Below are 14316 nucleotides of genomic sequence, written 5' to 3' on the forward strand. Positions count from 1 at the left end.
TTCCCTAATTTCTTTCTCATCCTGTTTATCCTTTGTATAGAGAAAGGTGCCCCACCCAGGGGTCCATCCCATAATCAGCCACCAAATGCCGACACTATTGCATATGCCAGCAAGATTTTGTTGAAAGGACCCTGATATAGCTGTCTCTTGTGAGGCTATGCCAGTGCCTGGCAAACACAGAAGTGGATGCCCACAGTCACCTATAGGATGGAACACAGGGCCCCAATGGAGGAGCTAGAGAAATTACTCAAGGAACTGAAGGGGTCTGCAACCCTATAGGTGGAATAACAATATGAACTAATCAGTACCCCCAGAGCTCATGTCTCTAGCTGCATATGTAGCAGAAGATGGCCGATTCAGCCATCATTGGGAGGAGAAGCCCCTTGGTCTTGCAAAGTTTATATGCCCCATACAGGGGAATGCCAGGGCCGAGAAGTGGGAGTGGGTGGGTAGGGAAGCAGGGCGGGGGAAGGTATAGGGGACTTTCAGGATAGCATTTGAAATGTAAATGAAGAAAATATCTAATAAAATAATTTTTTTTAAAAAATGGCATCTCTCTATCTCCCTCCACCTGGCATGTCGAGGACACAGCAAAGCTCCCTGAAGTTTTGGGGTAAAGTTCATTATCAGAGTTCATCTTTCACATGTGGAAGACCCTGAATTCACTTCCCTAGCACTAGAAAGACAAAATAATCTCCCCCAGTTGGTAATTGTACAGAGAGTCAAAAGCAGTGTAAGCCCAAATGCATTAAACTCCTGCCATTCACACTAGATTCACCAAAACAAGTGTGTAATAATTAAACAAGAAATGTGAAATCAGAGGGAAATTCCATCTGATCGTCTATAGAATGATCAGGTGGCTACCCTTTAACTGTATAGCAAGTTTTAGTCCAGTCTGGGGGTATAAAAGATGTCTCAAAACAACAACATACATGCACATGCTCAAACACACACACACACACACACACACACACACACACACACTTTACATAGCTAAGACCTTCTTGAGCAAAACAACAAAACTGAAGCTATCACAGTATCAGATTTTAAAATATATCACAACGAACTGTTGTGATAAAAACAGATTGAAGTTTGCAAGACCAAGGGGCCTCTCTTCCCAATGATGGCCAACTAGGCCATCTTCTGCTACATATGCAGCTAGAGATCCAAGCTCTGGGGGTACTGATTATTTCATATTGTTCCACCTATAGGGTTGCAGACCCCTTCAGTTCCTTGGGTACTCTCTCTAGCTCCTCCATTGGGGGCCCTGTGTTCCATCCTATAGGTGACTGTGAGCATCCACTTCTGTATTTGCCAGGCACTGGCATGGCCTCACAAGGGACAGCTATATCAGGGTCCTTTCAGCAAAATCTTGCTGGCATATGCAATAGTGTCGGCATTTGGTGGCTGATTATGGGATGGACCCCTGAGTGGGGCAGTCTCTGGATGATTCATCCTTTTGTCTTAGCTCCAAACTTTGTCTCTGTAACTCCTACCATGAGTATTTTGTTCCCTATTCTAGGGAGGAATGAAGTATCCATGCATTGGTCTTCCTTCTTCTTGATTTTCTTGTGTTTTGCAAATGGGGAACACCAGGGCCAAGAAGTGGGAGTGGGTAGGAGAGCAGGGAGGAGGGAGGGTATAGGGGACTTTTGGGATAGCATTTGAAATGTAAATGAAGAAAATATCTAATAAAAAATAGTTTTTGAAAAAAAAAACAGAATGAATGATCATGTCATCAAACATATATATCAGAGCCTAGGAGAAGAACTGCACTTTTATCATTTGTTTTTTTTTTTTTTTTAAGGACAAGTAATAGGCTCTCCAATAAATGCTGTCAGGAAGATTCAAAGACCACCACATTCTTATACCTCCCACTACTCAATAATTCAATAATCAACTCATAACACATTGAAGGAAAGACTAGATCTGAGACTGGAAAATGACTAAGAGAGAATCTGTAGAAAAAGCTCCATGACTTGGGTCTAGGCAGGAGTTCTTGGACAGGAATTCCCATGTACCAGCCACCAAAGCAAGAACTGACAAAGGGGACTGAATCAAACTACAAAGTCTCCACAACACAGTGGAGGAAACAAACAAACAAACAAACACACCAGAACTCACCCAACAGCCACCAATCAAGAGAACTAAGAAAATCCTCACAGAGTGTGGAAAAATTAAAATGAGTTTTCAGTTGTGTAGCCCAGATTAGCATTGAATTTGAATGCAACATAGACTAGCCTCAAACCTGAAGTAATTCTTCTGCCTTAGTCTCCTGCATTCTGGAATTATAGCTGTGTGCCACTATGTTCAGAGGAAATAGTATCTTTAAGTAATACATGTAATTTAAATTATATAGCTAACTTTTCATATGCTATTGACCTTTGTTAAAAAGGGATTCTGGGTGAACAAATTTAGTCCCAACACTCTGGGGGGAGGGACAGGTGGATCTCAAGAAAGTTAATAGCCAGCCTGTTTCCAAGACTGTATACACCACACAGAAATTTTCTGCAAGAGCAGGGACTCATTTTTTTTTTTTGGAGATGGAGTCAGGGTGTCTTGCTAACAATCAACATTTGCTTCAGCATCCTGGGTGCAGGGTTTAGAGACTGTACCACCATAACATGATCACCGAAAATAACTTGGATGAAGGCAAGTAAAAGTCAAAGGAAAATTAGCCAAATGGAGATGAGGCAGCTCATTGATGAAGGGATCCAAGAGGGGGCTACACTCAAGAGAACCCATCCTGCATTAAAGACAAGATGTGAGGAAACAGTCCCCCCACTTCTACTGTGAGCCTGAGACTGTTGACATAACTGTTTGTGCCGAGATTCCAAGAACTAGCAATTCTTTCTTTTCCTTACCTCCCTTCTTTCCTAATACATAATCTTGCTCTATAGCCCTGGCTGCCCTGGGACTCACTCTGTAGAGCAGGCTGGCCTCAAACTGGCAAGATAGCCACATGACTCTGCTTCCCGAGTGCTGGGATTAAAGGCATGTGTTATACTTAGCCATTTATTACTTTTGTTTGTTTGTGATAGTTTTTGAAATGAACCAAATCTGGCTGCCAAATTTCCTGACTAGCAGAAGGTTACCTTGAACTTCTGGATCCTCCTGACTCTACTTCTTAAATATTATACATATAAAGCCAATGTCTATTCTGTGTGATGCTAGAGATCATAAATTTAGTCATATATTTTATAGAAAGTTCATTTCTCTTTTAAAAATTCAATTTTACATAGAAGTTTTTAATATGTTTAACTTTACTTTCTTTTTTTGAAATTTTAACTTAGATATTTTCTTTATTTACATTTCAAACTTTACTTTCATTCCATTGGTGTGAAGGTGTCAGTCAGATAGATGCCCAGGAACTGGAGTTACAGACAGGTGTGAGCTGCCATGTGGATGCTGGGGATTGAACCCAAGTCCTCTGGAAGAGCAGACAGTGCTCTTCACCTGTGATCCAACTCTCCAGCTCCAGAAATGTTTTCAAATTAATGTCCAGTTTAAGTCAAGAAGCAGAGCTTACCCTTCCGGTGGCAGATATCTCCTGTTTTGCAGTCGATAACACTTTCTTAGCAGAGGGCTTCTCTCTTCCCATGCATATACATCCAAAGAGGCATCATTACAGGTGACAATGACATGAACGGGGTCCTTCAAAGAACATCCAAATGTGAGTAGGCTGGAGTCAATGTCAGATCAAAGGACAGGGAGAGCCTAGGAGAGGCTCATCAGGTAAAGGCACTTGCTGAGCAAGCCTGGCGCTCTGAGCCCATGGAAAGGGAAAGAGAGAGACTAACACCAGGAGTCTGCCTGTGACCTCTGCAAGTGCACATGCACAGACAAGTGCACATGCGCACACCCCAACAGTATGACATTTTTTAAAAATTGCAAATCTATTTTAAAAAGAAAATCCACTGGAGAGGAAAAATTTGAAACATACCACACAGAGTCTCATGATCATTTCTGGGCAGTACTGAAATGTCTGCAGGTGGACACCCTTCTTGGTAAAGAGCAAGAGAGAGAATTCAGTTGAACAAACAATCACGTCCTTATCACTGACTCCAATCCAGTTCGGACTTCCCTTGTGATATGGCAACAAGAAGCCTGCTATCAAATTTCCTGTTCCAAACAAACACAAAATACAAAGGCAATTTTTACACTCATTTAAGTAGGAGAAAAATCCTTAATGCTTACTGGAAAGCACATCCCTCCTTCTATGCCATGCTTGTCTGAAAGAGACAATGAAAACAGTCCATTGGTCTGACAAGTCCATGCCCTTACAAGTCCATGTCCTTGGCCAGGGAAAGGCAGGCTATGACACAGGGACAGTATGGACAGTCAGCAGCCCAAACATTGGAAAGCCAAGTGTACTGGGAAAGGGGAGTAGAACCCAGTCCCTAGCACATGACAGAAAAGGAAACATGTCTGCCTGGGAAATCCATACTTTGCTAGAGAGGTGACCATCAAGCAGGCACAAGTTCACATCTGGGCAAGGAGCCTCCTGCTCCCTTTACAAAAACATCATAAGGAGCATCACTGTACGGTGATCCACAACCCAGCACAGTCCAGTGGATCTCCAATTTCAAGTCAAATCCAGTCAGGTCTACAGAACAAGTTCCAGGTTAGCCATGGCGACACAGAGAGACCCTGTCTTCAAAGACTGAAAATACAAAACAATGACAAGCATTTATATAGCTTACACTTAGGGGAGACACAGGAGAAATTGTAATTTCTTTTGAAAATTGTTTTACATTATTATATTTGTGTAGGTATTAATGCCAAAAGCACACATGTGGGGGTCAGGGAACAACTTGAGGGATTTTGATCTCTCCTCCATTATTTGGTACCCCAGGAATTGGCTTGGTAGGTAAGTGTCTCTATCCTTTAAGCCAGTCCTTCTCAATGTTTCTAATGCGTTTTACTGAACTATAATACGGATCTCATGTGGCATTGGGGAGGGGGTGGCTTCCTGCCCAGCCATAAAGTTACTTTCATGGCTATTTTGAGAATAGAAGTTTGTCATATGGGTCACGACCCATAGGTAGAAAACAACTGGTGTAAGCCATTTTCCACCCCATCTTACAGTTCTTTATTGCTTGTCATATGGGTTTTTTTTCTTTTGAAACAAGGTCTCACTATGCATAACTGGCTAACAGAGTACTCACTGCATACACCAGGCTGGCCTGGAACCCAGCGAGATCTGCCTGTGTCTCCTCTGGATGCTGAGATTGAAGGTGTGCACTGCCGTGCTTGGTCTTTTATTTTTGTTTTTTTAATTTATCAGTGTGTGTGTGTGTGTGTGTGTGTGTGTGTGTGTGTGTGTATGTGTGAGTGTGTGTGTGTATATGTACACATCTGTGTGAGTGTATGCATGCATGTGCACATCTGTGTGAGTGTATGCATGCATGTGCACATCTGTGTGAGTGTATGCATGCATGTGCACATGCTAAACCATCTTCTCAGCTCCATCTTTCTGTTTGTGAGACAGCAGACTCTATGCAGTTTTCCTGACTCAGTCTCCTGATTTGGGCTTGTGCCATCATGTCTGGCTTCAGAATGTTCTAAGTTTACCTTGAACAGTTACTTTGTTCCCAATTTCTTCCAGCTTCATATCAAATGTTTCAAACTTTGTGATTTTGGGTAAATCACTTCTGGACATCAGGGTTATCCTGTCTTCCCTTCTTGGGGTCCAGAAGGCTCTTTGGCATAAGGAAAATTCGAGAATGGTAGAGACTGGGTCAGAGAATTCTGATGTCCTCAGTAAGCTGTTCATGTAAAACACCTGCAGAGAGTATTGCCCAGGGGAATCAATGAAGAGTAAATCTCTGCAGCCTGGCACATGAACACTCCACATGAGGGGCTCTCGAAAGAAACCCCAGAGTGGCCGTACCCGTTCTTCAACCAGGACAGGGCAGAGCAATCATTGTTCCCACTCAAGGACTGAAAAACTCACCATCTTCCTGCACCTCAAATCACGTTCAGAGACAGAATGGAGTCCCTGATTCAGGTCAAAGGGCACCTCAGTAAGCCTCCCTCTGCCTCAGGCAGAGCTTGGTTAAGTACATTGTCCCTCTGCAGAGGACAAGTCCAGGGCTGTTCTGGACATTTTCTTTAAATGAGGCATTGAGACTGTTATACTATAACATAAACTTCTTTGAAAGTATATCAATGTATAAAACCAAATAAATATGCTTGGGCCCTGAGCAGTACCTGACCTCTGAGCAGACCACTGCTCTCACAGTACCTAACAACCAGGCACCAGAGAGCTGGCAGTTAAGAGAGAAGGCAGTGTATAAAGCACTGGGTATGGTAGCACTTATCTGAAATGCACCAGCCACTGGTGAGCATGCCAGCCAGTGATCTAAATTTGCTTTGAGTTCAGGGCCAGCGAAGGTGTCTGGGGACTGTTATTTCACCTGCCTTCATCCTTTGACTGAGCCACATTTCAAGGACACTTCACAAATAGACATTTGCCATTGTGACTGGTCAGGTGACTGCTCCCAAGCACATTATTATTTTCTGACTGTCAGATGACTTTCCTCTGATAGGGCTCAGGCGGGGAGTGGTCTGCCTGGACCTCCCTGAGGGTTTGACCTTCTCACTGTCTCCCATCTTCACCCTGGACTTGCTAGAACACACCTACCTTTGGCAAAATACGTGGGTGTTTCTTACTCAGTAAGACCCATTTCTTCTGAGGAGAGCAGGTGATTTCATCAAAACCATACGGCAACACCTTGACTGTGGAAATGAGGTATAAATCTGGAATCCTAAAGATGTAGAGGCTACATAGGGTATCGCCTGCCTGAAATCAGAGCAGCAGCACCCGGTCAGTGGGGGAAGGTTAAGCATGGAGGAAGCAGTGTTCTCTGCTCTGAGATACACCACTGTGTCTTCACGTCCAGTACCGAGACCCAAAGCTGTGACCAGCCTGCCTCACAGAGTGTCTGCGCTGATCCCATGGAAGAAGACTCTCTTGTCCTGGGGGGAATGACTCAGTAGGTAACTGTGCAGAGAGGCAGAGAGAGAGAGAGACACAGAAAGAGACAGAAAGAGAGAGACAGAGGGAGAGAGACAGAGGATGAAAAAGTGTGTGCAGGTGGTCTGTGTGTCCGTTTGTGTTGTGTGTGTGGGTGTGTGGATATGTGTGCATGTGTGTGTGTATTTGCGTGTGGGTCTGTGTGTGTGTGTGTGTGTGTGTGTGTGTGTGTGTGTGTGTAGTTTCAATCCTAGGGGTTCCAATGGCTTTTTCTGGCCTCCAAGCCTGCTCATGATACATAGAAACACATGCAGGCAAAATATTCAAACAAATAATTTTTTCCTTTTGAATTTTTTCAGATAGGATTTCTCTGTGTAGCCCTGGCTATCCTGAAACTCACTCTGTAGACCAGGATGACCTCAAACTCAAGAGAGTCACCTGCCTCTGTGATATCTACCACCATACCGTGCAGGGTTTTTTTTTAAAGTAACTTTTGTAAAGCATTCTAGCTTATGTCTTTAAGCCCAACACTCAGAAGGCAGATGTAGTCTGATGTCCGTGAGTCAGATCACCCTAGTCTACACAGTGAGGTCTAGGCCAGCCAGGCATACATGATGAGACTCTGTCTCAAACACATGGGTAGGGTACATGCAAAGATTTTCCAAGCCCTAAATCACTCTTCCCTAGGACTCACTGGGACATCAACACTATCCTTTTTTCTCAATATCTGATAAAATGCTCAATTTTCTCTCTATTGTCCCTACACAAATGCAAAGATTCAAAAATAATAAACAATTCAAAGACAAGAAGATGTAAAATCACTTAGAAAAGTAGCATGTCTGTGNATGTGTGTTTGTGTGTGTTACATGTATATTTCTGTATGTGTATGTAGATTACATACCTGGGAATACATGGAAACCAGAGAAGGCTGCCAGGTATCCTGTTAGATCACTCTTCTCCTGATTTCCTCAGAGAGTCTCTTGTTGAACCTGGAGCTAGGCTGGCTTGGCAACCACCAGTCTAGTCCCAGTGACCCTTGTGTTTCCATCCCCAACAATACTGGGGTTAAAGGCACATTTAGCCACATCCCACTTTTATGTGAGTGTCAGGGATTTGAACTCATGTCTCCATGCTTGCACAGCAAACACTGCTACCCAATGTGCCATCTCTCCCCAGATCCCAGGAAAGAATTTCAAAATGACATTTTTAAGAGAATGGCAAAGGGAAATGTACATGAAATAGGTCAAAGGATTAAAGGATAGCAATATTTGTGATATATTGTGATTGACTCTCAGCATTTGCAGAGACTCCAATATGGTAAGTTAAGATTTGACAGTAATGGGACCTCAAATTGGCAAGTGTTTTGTTCTGTGTGACTATTCCAGATGAGGGGTCACTTACCAAGACAATTGGGCCATCCTTGGAAATGACAGCTTTCAGTGATTTGCATGGAGATTCCAGGTTGTTAGTCGCCAGAGCTTTCCTGTTGTGACAGTCCCACAGTTTGATAATTGATCTTATATCTACAGTGACTGCAATGTGCATCTCAGGGAGGGTAGTCAACAGCTTGATACTGGCCGGCTGTACTGGGCTTACCCAGGTTATAACACTCTGGAGAACAAGAGCATCACCATGTCTTATCAACTCTAGTTCAGCTGCTTCCACCCACCAGCTTTATCTGGAAGCCTTGTCCAGACTGGAACCCTTTCTTACCTACTAGGAAAGAATATGAATGTTTGAGCTGGTGAGATGGCTCAGTGGGTAAGAGCACTGACTGCTCTTCCAAAGGTCCTCATTTCAAATCCCAACAACCATAGGGTGGTTCACAAGCACAAGCAATAAGATTTGACAACCTCTTCTGGTGAGTCTGGAGACAGCTACACTGTATTTATATATAATAATGAATAAATCTTTGGGCCGGAACAAGCAGGGATTGATTGAACAGAGATGACCAGAGTGAGCAGGGCTGACTGGAGCTAGTAGGGTTGACTGTAGAGAGCAAAGGCCCTAAAATTCAATTCCCAACAACCACATGAATGCTCACAACCATCTGTATAGCTACAGTATACTTATATACATAAAATAAATAAATAAATCTTACAAAAAAGAATATGAACATTCTAAGAATCCCTCACTGGGCATGGTAGCACATGCCTAGAATCCCAGCCCAGGGAGGCAGAGGCAGGAAGATCACTAGCAGCTTGATGCCATTCTGGTCTACAATGTCAAGTTGCAGGCCAGTTGGGACTACATTGCAAGACTATCTCAAAAAGAAAAAGAAACCCAGGGCTGGAAAGATGGCTCTGCAGTTAAGACCACCAGATGTTCTTAACCAAGGGACCTGAGTTCAATTCCCAGCACACACACATGGTAGCTCACAGTTGTCTGTAACTCCCATTCCAGGGGATCTGACTCCCTCACATGGACATACATGCAGACAGAATACCTATGTACATAAAAATAAAAAGAAACACAAAGAAGAAAACCAACATCTAGATGATCTGGGACAGGAGTGGACAGGAACACAGGACACATCCATTATGCTCAGAGGCGAGCACACACTCACTATACAGACAAGAGAGAAGAACATGGCTTCCAAGATGGCTCAGCAGGGAATGACACCTGTCACTAAACCTGATGACAGGAGTTCAGTCCCCAGGAACCACATGGAGGTAAAGAACCAACTCCCACAAACATGCGTGAAGAACAATCAGCAGCCCTGTGCTCAAACCCATTTTGCCTTTTACTAACATGCAAGCAGGGAGGGTGTCCCTATGGTCACTTCCAGTCAGGCTAGGTTTGTTTTGGGGTGTTTGTTTGTTGTTGTTGTTGTTGTTGTTATTGTTTGTCTTTGAGACAGGGTCACTCAGTCACTCTATACTCCTGGCTCTCCTGGAACTCACTATGTAAAACATACTGGCTTCAAACTCACCTGCCTCCTGAGTGCTGGAGTTAAAGGCCTGAGCCACCATTTCTAGCAGTATTACGTTTTACAACACATGAAACAAAACTGTTCACAATGAATCAGTTCCATAACTGGTTACTGTATCATCGGATCCTACACACTGCAAATGAGAAAAACAGGTTTCTCTTCCAGGCTTTCCTTTTGCTTAAAAAAATTTCAAGGGGCAAGAGAGATGGCTCAGTGTTTGAGACACTGGCTGCTCTTCCAGGGGTCCTGGGCTCAATTCCCAGTAACCACATGGTGGTTCACAACCATCTATAACGGGATTTGACCCCATCTTTAGGCATGCATGTGTACATGCAGACAGAGCAAATAAAATAAATGTCTTTTTAAAAACAATCACACACACACACACACACACACACAGTCCACAAGCAACACAATTGATGACAAAAAGACAAAAGCATAATTAATTTGACTAAAATATCTGAGGCAGCAATCAATATAGCTTTTTAAGCTCTATCCTCATTTGCATGAAAATTTTTAATAATTTCTCCTTACCTCTAAATGTAATCTTTCCTTTAAGTCTATCTCTCATGAAAATGTGACTCCTGCATTGACCCCTTTGAAAGACGACCTGTTGAAGGCCTTATTACCATACAGACACCACTCAGTCTCAGGAGGTTGATGTCATAATACTTTCCTGGCTTCCTTTACCAGGTACGATGATGATGCACCACCAGATGCTGCCTAGCACTTAGGAGGCAAAGGTAGGAGGGTCCCTATGAGTCAAATTCCAGCCTGAACTCTAGGATAGCCTGATGTCATCCTAAACAGCCTCCTCCCACCCACCTGCCAAAAACAAACAAAAACCAAAATCCCCCAAACCTCCAACATCAGGATCAGCCAGTTCACTATGTTACATTTCCAGTTTGCTTGGGAGGCAATGTTTATAAACATTGAGACCCTAACTAAATAAAAACCCTTTTCATAAGTTCGTTGAGTCAACCCTTTAGTCCCAGCACTCAGGAGGCAGAGGCAGGCAGATCTGTTGAGGTAGAGGCTAGCCTGGTCTACATAGTTCCAGGCCAGCAAGGACTACAGGGTAAGACCTTCTCCCAGACAAACAGAACCAACCAACCTCAAGAATGGATTAATGTTCACTCCATTAGGCTCTATTACCTTTTAAAAATAATCGTTCAGAGAAAGATGGTTAAGACACACATTGAGGTTCCAGCATTCACCTGGTTCTCTCCTACACTGGCTCGGCAGCTGGCCATCTCGAAAGTCAGAGGACACAAGAGAAAAAACTCTTGTGTAAACCAGCAGGGACTGCACAGTGGGAATCTGGTTTCATAACACTGAGACAAGCCAGGAGTAATGTCCTCAAGAACCACAAGCATGGCCAGTCCTGTGTTCTTTCCCATTGGTACTAGGGTCCCCACCATCCCTCTCCCAGGACATCATATGGACCTCTTGGACACACAAAATCATAGAGAACAGAGATTATCTACCTGCACAGCTGTGCTGCAGACAGGTCAAGAAATGCTGCCACAGCTCTAGCACGGTTTCGTCCCCTAAGTCAAACAGCTCAGGAAAACCCCAGGAGAACTATACTCATTGCAAGCCACACCCGTTATATTTACCTCTTGGGGCAGGTACCGCGAATCCTGGTAGACATTATCAGAAAAAGAAGCATGTGGAGGACAGCTGTGTCAATTTCTTTACCACCCAAGAGAGCACAGGTCCACTATGCTGTGCAGTCAAGGAGTGGGAGCCCATTCTCCTAGTGTCACAGCCAATGAGAGGGCACGACCAGCTCTCCCTACTACCACAGGTGGTAAATTGAGGGAGGGCATCAACCCCACATCCATGCTGGCAGATGCCTCTAAGCACACCTATAGAGCATTTCCCTCATCAATCATCAATGTGGGAGGACTCAGCCCACTGTAGGCAGTGCTACTGCCAGGCTGGTGGTCCTGGGTGGTATAAGAAAGCTAACTGAGGAGGCCATGGAGAGCGAGCCATAAAGAATGATCAACCCTCCATGGACTCTGCTTCAGTTTATGCTTTAGTCTCCTCTGATGGACTGTACCTTGTGAGTCCTTTCCTCCAAGTTACTTTTTTGGCCATAGCCTTTTAACACAGCAACAGAAAGCCCACTAACACACAAACTTGTAGTCAACCTGTATTATGTGGCAATTGTTAGTTCTCAAGATTTCCAAATATCCAGAAATGAGATCAAGCTGGATTATGGGATTTCTGAAAGTTCAATAAAAGCCATTATAATTCAGGAACTTCAGAAACCATTTCCCATCTGCCAAAAGATAACTTTCATAATGTTACAATGTACTCTCTTTAGTAGATACTAGATACATTCTAGAACAAACAAACACAGATTGTCAAACTCAGATACACTTAATGGATACTGGCCTTCAATCTTGTCAGAAATCTGCAAAATGTAATGTTAAATGTTTTAGCTTACTATAATAGACAGAGACTTCCAAATCCTGACAAGGAACCCCCCTGTCCTTCAAGATCTCTGTGTGATATGGGCAAAGTGACAAGAGTGCCTAGATTTAGTATGACAACAACTGAGAATCACTGGTCCATTGCCATGACTGATGCCAGGACTTGGCCTACACTGTGGACAAACAGAGAATACCCAGGGAGTTAAATGTCTCATATTGCCTAAGACAAGTGAGTCATTTCTCCCACGCCCCTCCCCCACAGGAAAAAGCCTCTTCTTGTCTTCCGGGCCTGATGGCCAGACTACCTCTGCCAGAATAAAGATGGAATTGTCCACTGCAGGTCCCACCAGATGGATGGCGCTATTGTCTCCAAGGGAAACAACTGAACTTACAAGGTAACTAGAGCTGTGGCCCTTAGGAGCCTAGACTTGTCTCACCCACCACAGAACATTCTTACACTCCTCCAAGGTCATTACCTGCTTGACATCAACCATCATAAATAACACTACTTGTCATTTTGAGACAAGTCTTCTGCTTCGAACGCTGACCTCAGCCTACCAACTCCTTAACGTCACACAACCTGGCCAACTTTAAAGATTGCTAGCTATGTGTACCCCCTGGAATTAACTCACAATTGCCACTTAAACCTTTTCGAATGACTCTTGTCAAATAAACTTACTTTTACCAGCTGCCCCAACTCTTATGTTGCTACAAAGCCATACCTTTTCTCTTATCATTCATAACTATAGACTTAAGGTGTTTTTCATGATAAACTATATAATCAACTATCATATTCACATGGTCAAATTTTCAAGTTTCCTTTACTTTTCTTTCAAATGTAAAGTTAAAATGTGTTTCATCATGGTAAATTCAGAAATTTTTTTTTTTGTTTCCCAGATAAAAGGAAAAAAATCCTTCTTACTTCTTCTGTTCCATGAATGGTTTGTGTCGTTCCTAAATTCATCGTAGAGTGTATTCCTGCTGTTAACAGATTTATCTCATTTGTAAACATATGAGCTCCACAAAATCCACTCAGATTCACCTTTCATGGACAACAGACCCCATCTAGATAGGTACACCTGCCAATCAATAGCCAAAGTTCCTACCTCTTGCCTATTCCAGAGGGTAGGATTCCTCTCCTGTTCCCTGGGATTGGGACTCCCCTCAAACCAAGCACCAAGACCTAACAGTTTCTAATGTGCACCTGAGAACATTTCTTTTTCTCCCCAAAACACTTGACTTTACACTCTTCCTCAAAAATACATGAGTGTTCCAGCACCTTGCAATGTCCAGGTGTTTACTCAAAATCTACAACCACGACAGCTCCAGAGAAGCAATCCACACATGTGCCATTGCAGACAGACACAGACACAGACACAGATGTTTCTACTGGACCTGCTCCTTCCTACCCACAGATGGTCTCAAAGATCCTAGTGAGCAAGGAAACAACTGACTCTCCTAAGACCAACACCCCATCTCCATTTTCTTAGGTTTCCCAGACATGTTTCCCCAAAGTCAGCAGGAAGCAGCTAGAGATCACAAGGACCCTATTCCTGCTTCACCGTCACCTCTTTCTACTTTCTCCTTTTTAAAATTAAACCAAAATGGACAAATGTTAGCATTCCTTCCGGGCTCCACCCGACAGTTACCTGGCAACAGTCAGGTAGGCCTGGCTTGCTATAAAAGGGGCTGTTTGGTCCATACTCCCTCTCTCTGGCCTTTCTGTCTGAATCTTTTCTCTCCCTAACCCATTTCCCTCTTTCCCCTTACCCCTTCCCTCTCCCTCTCCACAGTTTCGAACCTGCCTCTCTTTTCTTCTCAATATTTCTCCCTTTCTCCCTCTCCATCTTTCTCTGCTCTACTCCCTTCTCAACTCCACTTCCAATGCCCTTAATAAACTCTATTCTACACTATACCCATCATATGTCTGGTACCTCAGGGGCAGAGATGCTTCAGCATGG

General features: G+C 43.5%; 1 protein-coding gene across 1 annotated transcript in view; it reads right to left on the reverse strand.

Moving 5' to 3' along the window:
• LOC110315149 (F-box/WD repeat-containing protein 15-like) overlaps nt 1-14316 on the reverse strand; it is a 21132-nt gene that overhangs the window by 3093 nt on the left and 3723 nt on the right. The window contains exons 5-9 of the mRNA XM_021189282.1: nt 8381-8590; nt 6647-6805; nt 5575-5785; nt 3944-4122; nt 3530-3654 (exon numbers count right to left, since the gene is read on the reverse strand). Of these exons, the coding sequence (XP_021044941.1) occupies nt 3530-3654; nt 3944-4122; nt 5575-5785; nt 6647-6805; nt 8381-8590 (884 nt within the window). The remainder of the gene's footprint in view (nt 1-3529; nt 3655-3943; nt 4123-5574; nt 5786-6646; nt 6806-8380; nt 8591-14316) is intronic.

This window comes from Mus pahari, unplaced genomic scaffold (assembly GCF_900095145.1).
Source record: "Mus pahari unplaced genomic scaffold, PAHARI_EIJ_v1.1 scaffold_6812_1, whole genome shotgun sequence".
NCBI classification, from domain to species: domain Eukaryota; kingdom Metazoa; phylum Chordata; class Mammalia; order Rodentia; family Muridae; genus Mus; species Mus pahari.